Source organism: Sitophilus oryzae, unplaced genomic scaffold (assembly GCF_002938485.1).
Source record: "Sitophilus oryzae breed Bouriz unplaced genomic scaffold, Soryzae_2.0 scaffold_1974_pilon_pilon, whole genome shotgun sequence".
In the NCBI taxonomy this organism is placed as follows: domain Eukaryota; kingdom Metazoa; phylum Arthropoda; class Insecta; order Coleoptera; family Curculionidae; genus Sitophilus; species Sitophilus oryzae.
This window is the reverse complement of record NW_022146695.1, coordinates 2,338,052-2,360,210: the sequence shown is the minus strand read 5'-3', so window position 1 is coordinate 2,360,210 and position 22,159 is coordinate 2,338,052. Positions and strand designations below refer to the sequence as shown.

The window sequence follows — 22,159 nt, the reverse complement described above, 5'->3', positions numbered from 1 at the left end:
TAATATTATTTAACTTTTGGTTTGTTTTGACGCTAGTGATAACAGTTGAAAAACAATTTAATTTCTTAAATTTATATCTAACCCAATGAGTAAAATCAGAACAGCCAACTATTTCGGTCATTGTTGATCGCTCCGTATATTTTATCTTTTAAAACCAGTTTACCTTTAAAAAACAATAATACAAGTAATATTGTAGTACGTGCGATATTTTTCTAAAATTTTCATAATAATGAATAAGAATAATCTTATTTTATATTTTTTTTCAGTGACGTCTTTCATTGTCACGTGATTTAGACATACCTGACGTATAGCGACCTCTTCTGTGAGGTCCTCAGCAGCGTACCCCCCGTCACGGGGTAGGGCATTTGTTGTTTCAGATCATTTATCTTAGCTTCGAATCTGTTGTACTCCTCAGGTCTGTACTGCACACATATTGTCACCGTCTGACTCGTACCCTAAATATTACATTACGTATTAATACCACATAAATTAATAATATGAAAAAATACTATCTACATATCTACCATTACTATTTTAATCCTCTATAGCTGAGTGCAGCGGGGTTATACTCCAAGAAATCATTTTAAAGAAATACTAGTTATGCTGTGTTACATTTAAACAATAGTTTTTAGGTTATTTGATAAAAAAACTGGTCAAAAGCATTACACCTTTTTTTTAAATAAATTACTAATGTATAATTAATTTATGTCGAATATGCTGGTTGACTGTTGTGTGCAAACAAGAAAAATCATTCACTACTAACTAATTAACAGTCGAACTAAAACAAACAGGATTTAACAACTCGTGTTATTAGTTTACAGTAGTTTGGAAATCGTGTTAATATTTGAAAATGGGAGATGGATTTGCTAATTTGAACGGACGTTGAAATGTAGTGAATCAACTGTGAATTTTAAAGAAAAATTCTAATCTAGAACTAAAGAAAAGTACAAAGAATTCAGGGTATGTTAAAAAGTTCGCGACGAATGCTCAAATTTTTTATTATTGAGATTTTACTAAAAGTTTATGCAATTTCTCCATTATATCCGATATAACCCTACATTATGTATATATTAGTTGCGAACTTTTTATCACCCACTGAAGATACAGGGATATTCACGGCAACTGTGCTATTAGACATTTAAAGAGAATTTCTTATAGTAAAATAGACCAAGCGGTGTTGCCAGTTCTACTCGTAGTAGTACTTTTTTAACAGAACACCCTAAATATTGTTGCATTCTAGGATTCAGGTTGGAATTCTAGACATGCTCGGTATGACATTTTATATCTATCCGTAATATTTTTTTTATCTGATCATGTTAATTACTAATAATTAATTAATAGGAGTTATTCTAATTAAATATGATCATCTATATTACCAAGTACATATGAGTTTTTCTTGTATATGATGCCAGGCGCCAAACATTTTATTATTTAGTATGTTCAGTATTCCATTCCAAAAAAAAACATTCCTGGCTAAGAAACAACATTCTTCTCATCAAGAAAACAACATTCCTAGCTAAGAAACATACGGGATCGGTGTAACATCAGCGACGCAGCCACCATATTTCGAAGAGCCGAGAACGGCACTCTACACATTGTATGAAAAGTACAGACAATCGCCAACGTGCGGCTAAGCACAAAGCACAGGAAGAAGAAGTATTCCATGATGAAATACTGAGGGACCTACGAATGTTCTACCAGCGAAGAGCTGCCGTTCGCAGGGTGTAAGAGTAAAAAAAAACGTTAGATAATTATTTTTGGCGCCCAACGTGGGATAAACGACAATTTTCACTTTTTGGCATATCCACTGCAGAATCATACATGCGACTCTTCTTGCATACATACATATGACTCTTCTTAGAGCATTTTTATAAGCTATCTAACGAGATTACATACTTGTTAATTTAACCTGAGGTTAAAGTTAATCAAAATCCTTAATCTGAAGTTGTGTCAATCGATAGCTTAAGAAAAACTATGATAGAAAGACACACATCTTTTTTATATGTTCAGTATTCCCTGATGAAATACTGAGAGACCTACGAATGTTCTACCAACGAAGAGATGCCGTTCGCAGGGTGTAAGAGTAAAAAAAAACATTAGATACTTATTTTTGGCGCCCAACGTGGGACAAACGACAATTTTCCCTTTTTGGCATACTGCAGAATTATACATACGACTCTTCTTGCATACATACACATGACTCTTCTTAGGTAAAATGCCGTATGCCCCCAGATTATTACAGAACATGGGTCCTAAAAAATATCTGTCATTATTGTCACGAAATTAACTACCGAAAAAAGGCTGTTTTTTCTGGTTCGTTTGTTAATTAATTGTCATTCAATCTCTTTTTTCTGACGAGTTGAAAATCTCATTTACCAAGTTTAAATAATTCTACATAATTGTCTATTAGGACACATATCGTGAATAACCCTATATGTTTAATCGAAAAACTGAAACTATAAAAGATGATCTGTAAGTAAAATACTGGTTCATGATGATGTGATGCCTACAAATAGAAATTCTACAGAATCGTTTCTAGAAGGAGGGCGGCCTAACTAAAACATAAAGAGGTCTATAAAAGGTGACTGGTTCGTCATGTACATACACTTACTTTGAGCGCCTGCGCCGCCTCTTCGTGCGTGGCGTTCCTCAAATTCACCCCGTTCACGCTGATGATCTGATCGCCTCTCTTCAGCTCACCGCTGAGATCGGCCGGGCCACCGGCTAGGATGAAGGAGATGAAGATACCCTCGTCATCCTCGCCGCCTACGATGTTGAAGCCGAGGCCTGTGTTGCCTTTGTGTAGCGTCACTGTTCGGAGTTCTCTGAAAATTGAGTAAAAAAGAGCGAAATTAGTGAAGGTGTTGGTGGATGCAGGAAAGTTGGGGTTTGGGGTGGGTTAATCAGCGATCAAAGTGTTTAAAACGGTCATGGTCATGATAGAGAGGGAGATCAGAGACCTACTACCTATCTAATCATTCACGATTCGCTTATCATCATCTTGAAATTATTTATAACAGAATAAAGTTGATATACGGTAATCGCAAAACATTTTCCGATGCACATCATCAATCATATCGACATTGACACTAAAGCCTATAAACCTGACTGAATTAAATTTTGGCAAAAATGTTTAAATTTGTTATATAATTTAAGATACCGAGCAGTTCTTCATTTTACTTTATAGAGCAAATGATTGTAACAGATATTTTATTTAGATTAAAGCTGCAAAAATTAGTTTAAACCGAATTTTATTATCGCTATGTTGGTCATATTGCGCTGCGATCAGCAACGTTGTCGTTTATTATTTGACAATTATCGTAATGTCAGTCATTATTTTGTATAATATCGTGTTGTTGAATCTTTGGGAGCAATTCTCGTTTTTTTTTGCTGATTTTTATAGTCTTTCTTTTTAAACTGTACTTTTAAGCACAAACAGTTCTTTTAAGAATTACATTTTTGTATTGCATTTCTTGAAAATTGCGCGTTAAAAATATACCGAAGCATTTAAACAGTCGAAGCAAAGAGCTTGTAGACTTCCTGATGAACTATTTTAAACGAAAACGTGACAATAAAGGTCCTTTAAAACCCTTGACTATAGCCAGAGAAGTAAGTTTGATTGATAAGCATATTACACCACTTTCTAAGATATTTCTACTTATTTCGATTTTTTTGGCGAGTAGCTGCTGCCTCAAATTTAAATATTTCTACTGTGAGTGTTTTTGACTACTGTTAATAAATTAATTAATTACTAAAATATTAATTATTAAATTAAAAATAAAACGGAAAAATCTTTAAAAAATTATATAATAAATATATTGTTTCCAAAAATTAAGATTCATCTCATAAATTCATCACAATCTGGCAGCGCTGTCGCCATCGCTTGTCACACAAAGTTGATCACGTGCATCGGAAATTGTTTTGCGATTACTTTATGTGGATATGCTGTGTTTATGTTATGTTTACTAACACAAAATGCTTCTATATTAGCTGTGTTTTTGTGTCATTCTTTATGAGTCTATTCAAGATGCAAAATTAATAAATTACTTATTTTTGTATTCAAGTGCTACTAAATTTTTAAAGATTTCGGTATACTACATATATGGGGCTTTCAACAGTAATAATAGGATAAAAAAATATCATTAGACGACTTTGACAAAAATTTACTGTAGAAAGAGCCTGTTGCAATATAAACCGCGAACATCTGGAAAACCGTTAAACATTTTAAATACAAAAAATGTTCAGTTTTTAATTCTTTCTATTGGAAATTAATAAATAGGGTGTTGCATTTAAAAATATTGAGATATAGCATTTTAAATATTGCTATGTTGGCCACGGCATAAAAACACATCGTTTCCTTCACGGATTTATTTTTATATTTGTTTTTTATATAAAAATATACATAATAAAGTTAAATTCACTCCAGGTTTTAACCACTTTTCTGATATACTAAACTACGATTTTTCACCAAACTTTCAGTAAATAAGAAATATCATGGCGACACCGCATAGGGCTTCAAATAAAATTAGTGAACTATATAGCAGAATTTTATTCTGGATCTAATTCTGTATTGTATTGTATTGAAATATAAGCAAAAAATAACTTAGAACTTTAGTACGTGTCCTAAAAAAATATTTTTTTAAAATAATTTTTTTTTATTTCTTAATAATAATTTATTAAGCAAAGAGGTGAAACAATGAAGTCAAGTATTGCAGACCATGTGTGGTCCAAGCATCACAACTTAAAGTGGTCAGAAGCTCTTGTTCTCTCCAAGGAACCTCTTTGCAAAACAAATTTAAAGAAGTCGTTTTTATATCCAAACAATAATAACATTTTTGGCAATCCAAGTATGGAAATTTACACAATAAAACGGCCACTTGGATGACCAGACCTCTGTAAGTATAAAAAATCATAAAAATGTTCTTTTTAATCACAGAATGTGCCAATAAAAAAAGTATCTATGTTAATTTGGAATACTAATCAAAAATAATATATCGATTATGTACAGATAATCTAATAAATACAAATAAAATAAAAAACAATTTAGGTGAGTTTTTTGTTTAATGATGTATTTTCTCACGCACTTAATGTTCATTACAATAACTGATGGAAGTTAGATAACCAAGGCCATCAAAATTACATCGTTAAATAATAAATAAGCGTAGTTTTATCCATTATTTGTTTTAACTGAATCCTCGTTACCATACTTCGCTATAAATAAATAAAATAAAAATTACATGTCTGTAGTTTGGAAATCAAGGTTTTATTCACCGCCTGTTCATTAGACAGCCGGTCTCTGCATATCTACCTAGGTATTCGCTTATCTTATGTTATGTCATAAAAAATAAACTTTCGAGACTAGTGCACCAACTGCTAGTGAATGAGGAGATGTAAAACACGAGCACTCAAAAACTAGCGAAGATGACCAGCTGATTAGCGAATAAGCTGTGGTTTTATTAACGTCGTACTGTTATATTATCTTGTAAACTAATACCCAAACATGTGGTTTTTACATATTATTGTCTATATAAATGTCAGTTTTGGTTTTAGAGTTGGTTACAGCAGCTGTCTTGCCATGTCTCATTTTATTGATGATGCTTCTAAGAGACAGCGACGCGAGCAAAACATAAGTTTAGCTTTGCTAAATTCGTCTAAAGCTTTTGAAATCATTAATCATATTTTAGTACCTCTTTTACTTTCTATACTGTATAGCTTAAATCTGGCTTAGTAGAGTTGGAGTAGATATTTTATGATAACATAATTCATTCAAACAGAGCTTTCTTTTTTATTAATTTTTGATACTATTATGACAATGAAAAGTTGATTACCCAGTTGATTACCTATAATACTAAACTAATACCAAATAATAAAGCGAATGCAGATTAAATTATTAATATAATTACAATTATTGATAGTATTGCAAGATTGTGTTAGATACAAGATACCTACAAAGAAAACAATTTTGTAACAAATATTAGTAAAAACTTATATATTTCTTGTTTATTTTGTTTAATGTTATATACACACATTTGTTCAAACGCTGGCATTTGCATAAGGGTAGCATATGCGAATATGAATACCAAAAAATACAGTACATATATATGTACCGGGTGTCCCACTAAGAATAGCTCTCGGCTGTATCTCGGAAAGTATTAGCCGTAGGGTTTACGGAAAAAAATATTTATAACTAAAGGGGCTATGAGAAATTGCTGGAAATTATTTTCAAGTTTGTAGAACGGCCGCTAGGGGGCGCAACTGCAACAAAAAATATGAAAATGGAGTTTGTACACAATTTTGCCTAGATAAGGTGTACTATAAGTAATAGCTTCATAATCTTCAGTAAATTTTGAATATTTTTTGTTAGAGCCATTTTCCTCTATCTACCAAAATAAAGTGGTGGGGGAAGGTTAGATCTGTTTTTATTTAAATATTAATAGCTCTGGACTGGATGATCGGAATCCAACAAGCGAGGGCTCGTTTAAAAGCGCGTTTCTTACTCTATATTGTACCATATAAACAATAATAATAAGCTTTTGAACGTAGAAGCTAGGGGGCGTTGTCTTACAATTTAAAAAACCTTGCGCCTTTTTTCAAAAAAATTAAATGCAGTAGTATATGTAATTTTAGCTGATAGTAAATAGTAGTAAAAGCTTAAAAAGTCAGCGAAAACCGCATCTTGATATCTTTTTCAAACCGAAGATACTAGCAAAATTATAATAAATACCAAAAAATAAGCCCTTAATTACCTTATTTTTACAACACGGCAAATTTTCAGTAGTCCTCTTAATTATGCCCATTCTAACAAAAAAATAAGATAGAAACAGTTAGGTTATTTTAAAATCGACGAAATACCAGAATACCATAATACCAGAGGTATTAATATCTAATAATTAAGATATTAATAACAGTGAACAAGAAACGATGATTCAGTGAAGTCATGGTAGGCTTTGGAAAAAAGTTACTTTTGACAACATGAACATTTTTATAGTCTTACCAGCGTTTTTTATTTTTTAATTGCTTTTTCAAAATGCCTTTATTATTTGAAATAGTTGAAGTTGTTGGCATTTTGAAAAAGCAATCAAAATATAAAAAACGCTGATAAGACTATCAAAATGTTGATCTAATAACAATTTGACGTTTATACTATTACGTCAAAAGCAACTTTTTTCTAAAGCCTACCATGACTTCACTGAATCATCGTTTCTTGTTCACTGTTTTTTACTACTCTTTACTATCAGCTAAAATTACATATACTATTGCATTTAATTTTTTTGAAAAAAAAATGCGCAATGTTTGTTAAATTGTAAGACAACGCCCTCTAGCGTCTACGTTCAAAAGCTTATTATTATTGTTTATATGGTACAATATAGAGTAAGAAATGCTCTTTTAAACGAGCCCTCACTTGTTGGATTCCGATCATTCAGTCCAGAGTTATTAATATTCAAATAAAAACAGATCTAACCTTCCCCCACCACTTTATTTTGGTAGATAGGGGAAAATGGCTTCAACAAAAATTATTCAAAATTTACTGAAGATTATGAAGCTATTACTTATAGTACACCTTATCTAGGCAAAATTGTGTGAAAACTCCATTTTCTTATGTTTTGTTGCAGTTGTGCCCCTTAGCGGTCGTTCTACAAACTTGAAAATAATTTCCAGCAATTTCCCATAGCCTCTTTAGTTATAAATATTTTTTTCCGCAGCCCCTACGGCTAATACTTTCTGAGATACAGCCGAGAGCTATTCTTAGTGGGACACCCTGTACATGGAATAGACATATACATGTACATGGAAAAAAAATATTTCAAAGAATAAATTTTTATATTTTTTCTGAGTAACATATTAAATGGATAATTTTACCTTTTCAACTTATTCTTATTCTTGAACTTCCGGCTGATAGTATCGAATCCGGCCCTGATAGGCGACTTCTCTCTGTTCTTTTTCGTCATTTTATCCAATTTTCGACAGTATAAACACTTCACTCACTCCGAACACCATAAAAAGACATTTTGTCACAATTTTTAAGCGAAAAATTATTAATAATATTCATGTTTGGTATTTCTTCTTGAATGCTAGACGAAAAACTGATCAAAATCTCGGTCAAAAACGTTCTGGAAATGCCAAGGTCACGCGTTATGAATCACTTTAATTCTACGCTACTAAACTTTGACGCTACGCTCGTCATTGAGGAACAACATTTTGTGTAAAGAACTCGTGCGTTGTGAGGATGCAAATATTTATATTTATGATTCTGTTCTGGTTCGATCAACCACATAGTTTAAATAACTTGAGTCATTAATATAATATATTTTAAATAATAAATAAAATATACCGGGTGTTGCATCGTCGAGCGGGACATAGGAAATCCCATGTAAATTTTAATGGGGTCAATTATTGGATTCCCTAATTACTTTAGACAATAATTCTATTTAGGTTTATTGAAGAGCACTAAAACCCACATTCAAAAGAATAACTTTAGATATTTTTGATTAGCCCGTTTACGAGTTATCGCCGATATCTTTTTAAATATTTCTCCTTTCTTGTGGCCCTGTATTTACTTATGAGCACCAGTCAAGGTAAAAGATAACTGTCAAATGAAGCTGTCATTTCAGAATTATTTTTTAGCCACACTACCGAAGAAAAAGTATTTATGATTAAATGGTATTATCAAGGAAATAGTTATCAAAAGGTGTCGGATATGTTTGCTACTCTGTATCCGAATAGACCGATACCTGGAAAATATTTGGGATGAAAATTGGTGTCTGAGAGTTTTTTGAAATGAGAAATTTGATTTTGATGTCATTATGACTCTTATTTGTAGGGGGAGCCACTTATATGTGTTTTAACTGTTTTGAAAAGTAATAACTTTTCGTCCGTACTTGTATAAAACTACTGAGTGAAAAAATATACATTTTCGAGATTTTTTTGCTTAAAAAATGTCTCTTTGTAGAAATCGCTACAAGCAACCCTTCTGTAGATATTTGCAATGAAAATAGCCAATATATACTTAGTTATACGGGTGTCTCAGATTTTAATCGGGAAAATTTAACAGACGATAGAACTTGCAAAAATAAAACAAAAAGTTCATATCAACTTGTAAGATTTAAAGCTTCCTTTTTGAGATACAGGGTGTTAAAGTTACTTAAAAAAAATTAAGATATTTGAAAAACTATTTACACTGACGAATGCACGTTTACCTTAATCGATCGTTTACCTTATCGATATTGGATCAAAAAAACCAACAACAAGGACGCAATATCCACAGAAAGTAAATGTTTGGGCAGGGATATTCGGACACAATATTATCGGGCCATTATTCCTTACGCGAAATTTAAATGCAGAATATTATTTGGAACTACTCGAGAATCATATTTTACCTGCTTTACATGACGCCGCTAGGGAAAATCAGAAAGTTTGGTACCAAATGGATGGCTGCCCGTAGTACCCTGGCTGTTCGGGAATATTTAGACAATAGTTTTAACGGAAACGTTATTGGCCTAAATCATACAGTAAATTGGCCAGCAAGGTCTCCTGATATTTCGCCAAATGATTTCTTTCTTTGGGCCATTTAAAAAACAGGATATACAAGGATAAAAAATACCCAAATCTAGACGAGCTAAAAAATGCTATTTCTGCCGAATGCAATAGAATTTCAGTTTACCAACTAGCGAATGTAAGAAGAGAATTTTATGATCGCCTGGGTAATTGTCTAGCAGTCGACGGAGGAATATTTGAACATCTTCTTAAATCCTAAAGTTCTAACAATTTAATAGTACCTAAATTAATAAGTTATTGGATATTGTAATAATACTACAATTAACCTTGTAATTGATTACTTTATTTTATTTTAATTCATATTAATTATTTGTAAATACATCTTTAAGATTTCCGATGTAGGAATGAGTTTTCAATAATAATAAAGCACTAAATAGGTAAATTTCTGAAATGACAACTTCTTTTGACAGTTATCTTTTACCTTGACTGGTGCTCATAAGTAAATACAGGGCCATACGAAAGGAGAAATATTTAAAAAGAAATCGGCGAAAACACGTAAACGAGATGATCAAAAATATCTAAAGTTATTCTTTTGAATGTGGGTTTTAGTGCTCTTCAATAAACCTAAATAGAATTATTCTCTAAAATAATTAGGGAAGTCAATAATTGACCCCATTAAAATTTACATGGGATTTCCTATGTCCCGTCCGACGATGCAACACCCGGTATACTGGGTGGTGCATCGTAGTAGAAAATCCTATGCAAATTTTGAACTATCTAAATATTATCTCCACTGTTAATTTTACACCGAAGCCGTAAATAGATCTTTAAAGGTCTGCGTATGCTGAATACATATTCGAAATTTGAACAATTTTGGACAAGCCGATTTTATGTAATTTAACGAAAGCTGTATCTACTTTTAAATTAAAACTGAACAGGTAACAATGCAAACCCTCCATTTCATCCTATAATTTTATGATAATTTTGTCAATGTCAGCGTACGCAGACCTTTATAAAAACAATTTACGACTTGGTTGTATAATCAACAATTGGACAGTCCAAAATTTGCACGGGATTTGCTATGTTTCTAACGCCGATGCACCACCCGGTATAGTGTGTTAGTTAGTTAGTTGTATAGTTTCTCACTGCATAATGCTCAATATCAAGTATCTTGTTTTGAGAGTAGTGATAGACGACATAGTCTTCTTTTTGCAGAAAATGCCAGACCAAAACCGAGACTAACATTAAATCTGCAAGACCAAGAACAAGCAGTGTAAAACGTAGTAAAAAAATATTAAAAAATTGCAAGTTGCAAGAGTCTTGCAGCAAAACCAAAATCAAAAGAATATTGGTCTTGCTCGGCACTATTTGTGGGTTTCACTTTATTATACAGGATGGTCCAAATTGGTATTCCGGAAACTTTGGCAACATATTCTGAAGATAAAAATAAGTAAAAAAGTTCGTATAAAATATGTCCTAAAATGCTTAGTTTTGGAGATACAGGGTGTAGAAGTTTCATTTTTATTTCAATTTTTTCCGAATAATTTCTGAAGTAACGTTAATATTTGGATGAAAATTAAAAATAAACATGTTGAGTAGATAGTTATTTGACTGAAATGATAAATTTTATAACTTTATTTTCCTTCGAAAAAATGATGATAACACTTTCTGTTGGGCACAAAACTTTTAGCACAAAAACATTTCAAATTTACGATATCAGTTTGATAAGTAGGTAGTTTTTTTTTTATTAGCCAACATGTGTAATTTATGTCAATGATGACAGGTATTGATAATTTCGATTCTAAATATCTCGAGAACAATTACTCGTAGCGATTTTCACCAAGAGACTTTATTACGTAAAAAACGTGGTAAATTCATATTTTTCTATTGGGTACTTTTATACAGTAACGGACGAAAAGTTATTTCTTTTCAGCCCAATTAAAAATATGTAGTTGGCACCCTCCAAGTTTTAGGAGTCATATTAACATCAAAATAAATTTCTCATGTCAAAAAACTCCCAGACACCAATTTTCATCGAAATATTGACGTTACTTCAGAAATTATTTGGAAAAAATCGAAATAAAAATGAAACTTTTACACCCTGTATCTCCGAAACTAAGCATTTTAGGACATAAATTTATACGAACTTTTTTACTTATTTTTATCTGCAGAATATGCTGCCGAAGTTTCCGGAATACAGTTCGGACCAGCCTGTATAGAATATGGTGGCATATTGGTAGCGCACTTTTAAGAATATACATGGATATTACAAATTACTTTTCATAGTAAAGAACAGGACAAATATAAAAGTACGACAAAAAAGTCATTAAACTGAAAAAAAAGATGTCGCTAACATATTCTCAGCTCTCTAATATTTTCATTAGTTTTTCTTCGACATTTCCCGCAATCTGTTTAAAATTTCTAATTTCTCACTCGACAAAAACCAATCGAATGCAATTACTTCGAGACCATTAATCGCATAATTGGAAAGCATTATCATAAACTAAATATTGATGTGTCTAATATGGTCAGCAACCTCCTTAAACAAATATTTGTGTTGGTAATTTATTAAACGTTATGTTAAAACTGACCTTCGGATAGTATTAACTAATTAAAGCGCTACTAATTAAATTATTAATATCAGGTATATTGATTGGATTATATTGGGTGTTAATTAGTATCACATGCATAAATATACAGTGTGCAGTTGTATATCAACTAATTGCTCTCTACCATGTTCAATTTAAAACTTGAATGTCATATTTATTTATTTTAAAAACCGTATACAAAAAGGCAGACCAAAAGATCGTGGCTAAATCAGCGACAGGCAGTTATCAAAAGCGCGATATTACTCTAGGGCTTTCAGGGAACGCTCGCCGTCTCATCCATTTAAGTATAGATAAATCATGTCTACGATTATATTATAAATATATTTTTTTATTATTTCCAAAACAGATATTATCATACATTTACTATTCTGCCTCACTATTTGTATCTGACTCATCGTACTGCAAATCCTCGCTCTTTCAAACGAGTCTTCCTCTGAGTCGATATCTGCACCGTAAAATTTTTGTAGGCTTACTTGTAATAAGTTTTAATTGTCAACGAAGCGTTTCCTAAAAACGCTTATACAGGATGAGTCTTAAATATGTTAAAATACTTTTAGGGGTGACGTATTTCGACTCCAGGAACACGTCATTGAGATTTATTTCGCAAAAAAATATGTCGAAAATCGTGCATTTTTTTAATTTTCCGGTATATTTAAGAAAATTTTTTAGAAATGCCTGTTCACCGCAAATTTACCAACGTTATACCGTGGGTAAATTTGTGTAATTATTTCTTAACCTACCATGGTTATGGGTTTACTCTATGGTGACGACACTAAAAGAATGGATGCAAATACAGAAAAAACAAGTAGCTCACAAAATTATTTAAAAATAAATCAATTTCTTTTTAAATTTTCAAAGTTGAATAACTCGGTTATTTTGGACTTATTTGGAAAACGGTAAAGAGAAAATATGTTTCTTTTAATCAAGATCTACCAGCTCCGAAAATATTTGCAACTATTTAAGACTCACCCTGTAGAGTAATATTGCACTTTTGAAAACTGTCTACCGCTGACTGAGCCACGATCTTTTTGTCTGCCCTTTTATATACGGCTGTTAAAATAAATAAATATGACATTCCACCAATCGGCATGCAAGTATAATGTATGCCATCATTTTTTTTTAAATTATGGCTTTTGGAAAAAATTTCATGCCTCTTTCGTGTTGTCCGCCGGCATTTTACCCACGAGAAAAATGTCTATCAAACCAAACAATTTTTCACGTTTCTTAAAAATAAATAAAAGCTATTTGGTAATTATAACTCGTGTACCTTATAATACTTTTAGTGTCAAAATTTCACCCTTTTGATTGACCGCCCTTGCTTTAAGCCCCGGGATCGCGTTGGCAGACATGACTATTTCATAATGGCAACACAAAAGGATACATCACAAGAAAAATTAGCCATGTAACGATGATAAGGTTTTTTATGTAGCCAGCTCTCCGTCTATTCATACCAAATTAATTCAAAAATCGGTCGATATTTTAATAGATGAATAGATATTAAGTAGGTAGATATATGTTATATCTTTTACATTTATTTTTTGATTTTTTAAAAGTATCTAGATCTTACAACAGCAAGTGTAACTTTTATTTGATGAGTAGATATACGGTATATTTGTTATGGGAATATTTTTTAGAGCTGTTTATAGGAAAGTTTTTATAACTTTTACAGTTATTTTTCGATTTATTATAAGAAATTAAGATTTATTAAATCACACTTGGACTTGTTTAAAAGAATAAGTCCAAGTGTGATTAAAATAAAAAACCGTTGATTTAAATCGTAAAGGTCAAGAATCAAGATTTAAATCGAGTTGATCTGGTTCATCTTCAACAGCTTCCTGGTTAGTGTTCAACAGCGAATATTTCCAACAAAAAAATCCATTGAGATGAATCAAAAAACAAATTATCTAGAAAAGATGCACCTTGATACAGTGGTTTTTAAATTTAATTAAAAAAAGCACAAAATAAATTTAAAATACATGAAAATGTTAAGGTGTCGTTATGTGTTTTTCGTACCGGTCAACGTATTTAAGAATAAATAATTATTACTTATTTTTATCGAAAAGTAAAAGTTAATAGGCTCTTTCATTATAAACGAACAAACGTCATTTCATGTAAACAGCTCCATTACGAATTTTACGGTTCATATGCATTTGACGTAATTAACCTTAGTTGTCCATTATTAAATTATTCCGACTAATGTATCCAATTCGATTTAACTCTTGCGGTACTACTTAATCGAATTGGGTACTTTCAATAATGCCATTGCGTAATGCAAAACGATTTAAAATTGACCCGTCCGCCTATTTCGATTGACCTCAGAATTATGGTGATTGACGAGGTCAAGCCTTTTAAGTGAAATAGTAGAGATTAAGGTGCAGGTAAGATAATAAGAGAAAATTAAAATATATTATTTTTTTATCGGGTTCCAATAAAATATTGTTTTATCTTATATTTTTCTCTTGGTCTAATCTGAACTACATATTACAACTCCATCCTTTTCAAAATCTCTAACAATATTAAAAATGAACCTTCCATATAGCTCTTTTTTAATGGTCTAATCATTACCTAGTACAAAGAACAGCACATTTGCCAGGATATCGCACTGACAAATGTGTACTGTCGTTTCTTCTTTACATAAGCTTTAGATGCCTATTCAGCTTACAATGACCTTTGATAGTAGACCTTTGACTGTCTTTCTGTCTTTCCTTATCAGGTCTGCCGTGAATTTTGGTGAATGTTCTACTATTTCGAACTTTTTTGCCTGTCTCGACCCTGGTGAGTTTCTCCACGAGTTCAAGAGATTTGTTGGCCACCCATCGTTCCGTGGCAATTCTCGTGACTATTTTTGCAACATCGCAGATAGGTTCTGGGCCTATAAATAGCCCATTTATAATGCCTGTTTAACTTAGAACGCCCTATTAGTAGATCCACTACAGCTTTGAGAGTATTTCTGTCTTTACCTATCAGTTCTGCCATAAATTTTGGCAAAAATAAATTTTGGTTCTATGAACTTTTTCTCCTGTTTCTGTGCTAATGAATGTCTCCATTGTTCTAGAGTTTTGTGGCCATTATTGTGACTGAATTTCACCGCAGAAAAGATCTGGGCCTATAAAGGGCATTGATGAGTCTTCTTTAGCCATTTCATCTACATTTTCGTTACCGTTGTAACCCTCGTGCCTTGCTACTCAGGTTAACGTAACACTGTTACGCTCACACAATGTATTTAGAGCACAAACACAATAAAACACTAGTCTAGAATTCCGATTTCCATCCTATCCGATAGTCAAGCATCACTAAACGCGATCAACTCAGTAACCATCAATTCGAAGTTGATCAAAGAATGCCTAGAGAAGCTCAACAATTTAGGCAAAGAAAATAAAGTCCTACTCTGGGTGCCTGATGCTCACCAAGGGATAGAAGGCAATGAGAAAGTAAATGATCTAGCTAGGAAAGGAGCGAACACTCCACTAACTGGACCAGACCCGTTCTGTTTTCCAAACGGGAACCAACTGAAAGCGGAACTGAAAAATCTGGAAGACTCCATCCGTAACTTGGAATGGGTGTCCTCCAACGGTCTAAGACACTCGAAAAAGTTCCTCAGAACTTACGACCGAGAAAAATCAAAGGTTTTCCTTGATTTAAGTAAAAAGAACTTTGGTACGGCTGATGTCGAGGATGGAGAGTTGGCCCCTGTGGAGCCGTCTCAGATACTGGCTTTTGTTAAAGCCCTGAGACTGTATTGTGGCGTTTTTTTAAACAACTACCACTGCGAACGGCAGCTTTTCATCGGAGAGCAGTCGTGGATAAGGTATTTCACTGGAAAGAAAACTAATTAATAACAATAAACAAAAAATAGATATTGGGCGCCAGGCATGTACAGAGAAAGAAAACACAGTTGTATAATACATAAAACTAATGACTATATTTATTCATGATGAATTCTGATGGTAAATAGCATTGTACAATTTTAATAATTATTATAGTGGTTATTTGTTGAGTAAAACTATGTATGTAAATAATATTAAATATGTTCTATGAAAAGACTATGAAAAAATACAATGCGTGTAACGTTATAGAAAATATAAGAAAAATAGCATTACTTTATTTAAATTATTAAATTTTATGCGGTGTTGATGTGCAACCTGTGGAATTAATCTATATTCTTTATTCATCCTATTTAACTGCTACTGTAATATATCCTATAAAGAAAATAATACTAATACAAGGCGTATATAATGAAACCTAAAATCTAAATCACATTGTAACTACTGAATAACATAAATGTTCTTAATAACATGCTTAACCACTAAATAGTCTGTACGATATTATTTAAAATGTGCGTTACTATTGAAAATATAGAAAATCTAAAACATAAAACTAGAACGTAAATATCTACTGAAGTAGATAGATGAATACTGATGATATTTCTTTATTTCAATAACAAATAGCCCAAACAAACATGGAAACATTAAATAAGAATATTTCTAAAATAATATAATTACAGTTAAGATAATACTACAATTAAACTAAGATCTTAACTAAGTAAAATAAGCAAATACATAGAAGAAATAAAAAACGATAGAATTAATATATACAAACAACAAATATTACACATTAGATATCAGACTTATAAACACAGCTTTATCGGATCTGTAAAATTCTTCTAATGAATAAAAGGCTTTCTTTGCTAGAAAGATTTTTAATGTGGCTTTTAACTTGTTTCTTGCCAAACCTCGAACACATTCGGGAAGGAAATTGTACATTTTTATTAATGAGAAATCAACATTTTTTTGTAGGTAGCTAAAATTATATTTATCTCCGACTAAATAGGACTTATTTCGCGTAGGGTAATTGTGAGTTAGTTTCAAATTTTTGAAAAATTGCCAGTTATCATAAACAAACATTATACACTCTACAACATATATACTTGTTATTGTTAGTATTTTTTGTTCAATAAAATAATTTTTACAGCTCTCCGTGGGTTTCATTCTAAATATTGAACGTATGCATTTCTTTTGCAAAAGCAAAATTCTCCCGATATCGCTCGAGTTTCCCCAAAATATTATGCCATACTTTATCCTTGAGTAGATAAGCTGTTCTTTATGTAATCTTGCTTCAAACAGTAGCAGCGTGAGGTGGTCTCGCATCTCTGTACTCAGCCATCCAACACAACCAAAGAGGCCAGCATGAGACACCATAAATTGGTACAGCCGTAACTAACTAGCTTATAGCTGGGAACGAAGCAGCATGGGACTCAAGCTACATCCACGCTGTGGCACTTTATATGAAAAATCGTTCTTACTGGGGACACTCGTCCACAGGACATCCGTACATAAGATAATGTCCGTACATAAGACACTACCCGTACCTTGGACACAGTCCGTACCTTGGACACAGTCCATATCTTGGACACAGTCCGTACCTTGGACACAGTCCGTATCTTGGAAATAGTCCGTACCTTGGACCCTAAAAATACGAAACTCTTGTTTAAAACCAAACAAGGTCTAATAAACAAAACAAACCTACCTCGAAATACTTCCGAGGGCTCAATAAATAATAAACAACATGTCCTTTCTTCCATGTGACATTCTGGAGGACAAAAGAAAAGGGACGCCAACGTGTCAGCAAAACACAAATACAAGTTGGGACATCCGTAACTCTACCCTAAAAATATTCAATAATAGTATCGAATCTAAAAGGATAATATCTCATCTTTACCTGTTGCTTTGGAATAGCAGCTGATTCAGATTATACAGCAAGATTTAAATAATCACCATTTCTAAAAGCTGGGATAAAACAGAGCGTCAAAACAAAGTGAGATTAAGCACGGAGAGTTGACAGAAGCGATGCTGACAACGCGCGCCTTCACAGAATAGTAACAGGGTTGTGTCGAACGATCACAGGGTTGGCGACCAGGGAACGTACAAATTACGCGTCAAATAATCTATCCGGCCTGAACGAGAGGGAATCCGGTGATGATAGGCCAGACATCATATATTATATATAAAAAAGACATGTAACGAACTAAAAACGTTACAGTATGATGAGTTATAACTCGTTACGACTTGAGAAAGGGGAACACACAATAGATCTATAATAGCGCGGTGATTAACTCCCTCCTAAACATTCTACTACTACTACTAGCAAAATAAAATACTAAATCACCACAATACACCAAAACTTATAGTGTTTTATTTAGCTGTGTATCTCCTTTTGCTGTGTAGGCTCCAATCTTCAACTGTAATACTACTACTAGTCTAGAATTTGACCTCCGAGAAAGTGTGCTTTGACTGTCTGTGAAAATGGCAACTGAACGGTGTTGTTCTTTCCTTCCTCATTATTTCTTCTACACAAAAATGGATTGTCATTATTTTGGCCTTGAAAATTGTAACATCCTTGGGCAGTTACGGGGGAAGCTATTCTTTGTTTCAGCCCTACTATTCCAGCTACTACGCACTCCAAGGTGCTTGAGCCATCTGCAGACCAGTTTGCCGCAAGTTGAATGGGTACACCATTTATCCAGACTTCCTTGCCTGGTATAATTATATTTAATATGTTGTGAAATCTATATCTTGTAGCTGTTGCATCCATCTAGTAGTAGTAGTTTGTACTTTGTAGCCAACCTATTTAAGTTAAGACATCAAATGAGATGAGATACAAAGGTACAAGTACAGTACACATCTAGTAATATTATAATTAAAAAACAAATTGACTTATCGTAAATTAAATCATGATTTTAAAAGACCGAAATGTTATTAACATAAATGCGAGTGACAGAGAACTGTCAGCAGAGTTCCACTGATTATATACTTCACAAGCGGCGGTATATCGAACTGAAACGATTGAAAATGAATAATATAACGTGTTTTCCGTCGAAAACGTTCCTAATTTCCTTTTAATGCGAGTCCGTCGATGGTAAAAATACACGGCGCGTTCCCAAACCGATAAATAACCTGCGAACCCGCTAAATTATCGGCGGTCCGGAATTTCCGAATGCCTTGCCGGTCGAGCGCGAGCCCGATAAAGCCTAATAAGGGCACCGCTGACGCGAGAAGTAAATTCACACCTTAACCCACGAAATGCGTAGGCTCAGTAGAACCTGATTTATACTTTGTAATATACAAGGTATTACCGTCAGATGTGGCACGTGGTTCGATACTTTGAGGGGTGCACAACCTAAGTGTACATGCCCACACGAAGGTTGTCTTTTATATTTTGCATAAATACAGAAGCAGAAAAAACTTTTAAACACTATTATTGTTTTTCGAAGTATTCTCCACGAAGAGAAATGCATTTTTGTATGCGTTAGAACCATAGACTTAAAATAAAATATAGACTACACTATTTACATCTCAACGCGGACAAACAACCTTTTTTGTACACATGTTTACTTCTGGGTACAGTCGACCGAGCCTTCCTCATCTAGCCTATATTGTCACGTCTTTAATATTATCAATATTTTTTTTCTTGTTATACACATATATTGAGATATTAATACTACAGTTTAATAAAGTAGGTTTTAATATTCCATAGATGTATTAAATAGTCCTTATACTACTAAATTATAAGTCGGATACTGTTTAATAAGGATAAGTTCTTTACAATATGACAACCTTTTTAATGCCTAATAATTTTTGAATTTTTAAATGATTTTTTATAATTTTTGGATATGTTATGTTATGGCCTACGATATTAGAATAAAAAAACTTTGCAAAGCGGGTCTACTTCAGTAGCATACAGACTTTTGAATTAACGTTAAAACTTTTAAAATAAAAAAAATAATACATTTTAATGTACTGAATCTAAAATCTGAACTAAAATCTAATGCCACTGAAGTAATAGAGTAGTTTTTATCATTGTTGTTTTTACTGTTTTTATCTGTAGTAGTATTATCACCGTCACTATACCGACCTGGTCATTTGATTACTGTGTATAGGATTTTAACGTGTAAGACAGAGAATAATATAAATGACCGGTTGACAGACAGAGACTTAGTTGCATAATAAGACAGATAATCTATTAATTCCAAAACGTACTAAAAGCGCAAATTCTGTTGTTGAACAATGTAATCAGTATGATTACAGATTAAATAATTATGGAGGTGCATATGAAACATTAAACGATTCATCATTGTGTTAAGTTATACCACGTAATTTAACAAAAGATCAGTCATTTAATGTCTCACTTCACACTGGCTCACTCCATTATTATTTAATACTGATTAGAATGGTCGACAATAGAATTTGCACCATTTACTACGTAATACAGCATATTTTTTGGTTAGTTTATTTAATGATATAACCGATAATGTACACACGGATTTGGGTGCCGATTGTCGTGCACAGAGTCTATAGACTCTGTGATTGTATAAATGAACAAAGAGAAAAGAGCAAGAATTTTCCCAAGCGTATGAAGTTGAGCTCCGGATTAAGTGGATAGGTAATAATTTTTCTCTCCCCGACTTACAAGATTGCCATAGCGATTCACTTCTAGACATGTAGGTAAATGATGACTAAAATAAACGACCCAAGATTTTCTCTTGCCGACCAGTATATTATCGTAGTCTTAAAGAAATTAGAATAAAATAAACTATGTTAAAAATGTTCATGTATACTACTGAAATGAAGATAATATATTTAAGCTAAATGTAATCTATTACAGTTGTAGTAAAATGAGTAACTAATTGTTGAAAATCCAGATCCAACCCTAGATGCCACATTTTTTTGAAACGTCTACTTATGCGGTTTGAAATTTTGATGTAAAATCTGGCAATACCGCTTAGAAGAAATGTTCCCACCCATACCCACCCAACTTTTTTCTCTTTTTAATACATTTGATTTGCCATTAAGCTGCCTACATCACTGTCTTACACGTTAAAATCCTATACACAGAGTTGACCTGTCCCGATGTGTATATACTGTCAAAGTCACTAATTAAACTTCTACGTGCAGGTGTCTAAGATGGTACACTCATTTTAATGATAGATAATAATAATGATAATTAACAAAATTATGCAAATCTGATGATTTTGGCTACTGTAGTATAATGAGCCCAAAGTTTTTGAATTTTTTGAAAATTAGATGCCTGACCCTAGATTTTACGCATAAAGCATAAACATCACATTAACCAATCACACCGCGACTTTTAAACAGGGGGTTCCCCTTTAATACACAAATTTTAAACGGGGGTTCCCCTTTTGTCAAGATATCAAAAAATTTCAAGATTTCTTGAATCAAGACAAGAAATCGACTCTCAAGAAATGGTCAAGACAAGATTTTTTTTAATTCTTGAAAATATTTCAAGACAAGACAAGAAATTGCTTGTCAAGACAAGATTTCTTGTCTTGCCGATCCCTAGATGTAAGTCATTATGGGCCTGACGACAGCCTTGTGTATTCTTGACTTGACCTCGACACCTATGTGATTATTTTTCCATATGGTGTCGTTCAGACAACCAGCCAATTCTGAATGTTATTCATTCCACTCAAAATTACTTTTCTGAAGGCACTGACTCCATCTTCTGAAGACTGGAAGCTTTGACAACGCAGTTCGTTTTTAATTTTTTGAAAAGTAAATAGTCGTTTAGACCTAGGTGGGGACTGTATGGAGGATGATCCAACAATTCGATGTTTTTTTGCTTTAAAAGCCCAAAATTGTTTTTCGAGTTGTATGGAAACTGACATTTTCTTAGTGATCAACTCAGTAACCATCAATTCGAAGTTGATCTAAGAATGCCTAGAGAAGCTCAACAATTTAGGCAAAGAAAATAAAGTCCTACTCTGGGTGCCTGCTCACCAAGGGATAGAAGGCAATGAAAAAGTAAATGATCTAGCTAGGAAAGGAGCGAACACTCCACTAACTGGACCAGAACCGTTCTGTTTTCCAAACGGGAACCAACTGAAAGCGGAACTGAAAAATCTGGAAAACTCCATCCGTAACTTAGAATGGGTGTCCTCCAATGGTCTAAGACACTCGAAAAAGTTCCTCAGAACTTACGACCGAGAAAAATCAAAGGTTTTCCTTGATTTAAGTAAAAACAATCTTCGGATTGTCACG

General features: G+C 32.9%; 1 protein-coding gene across 11 annotated transcripts in view; it reads right to left on the bottom strand.

Moving 5' to 3' along the window:
• The window catches only part of LOC115883641 (disks large 1 tumor suppressor protein), a 1,010,644-nt gene that overhangs the window by 16,496 nt on the left and 971,989 nt on the right, over positions 1-22,159 (bottom strand). For 8 of the 11 annotated variants that reach the window (XM_030902027.1, XM_030902024.1, XM_030902021.1 and 5 more), the window contains 2 exons: positions 2,606-2,825; positions 301-455 (listed from right to left, as the gene is read on the bottom strand). In XM_030902027.1, the coding sequence (XP_030757887.1) occupies positions 301-455; positions 2,606-2,825 (375 nt within the window). The remainder of the gene's footprint in view (positions 1-300; positions 456-2,605; positions 2,826-22,159) is intronic. The other 3 variants (XM_030902022.1, XM_030902020.1, XM_030902026.1) reach the window with 1 other exon arrangement.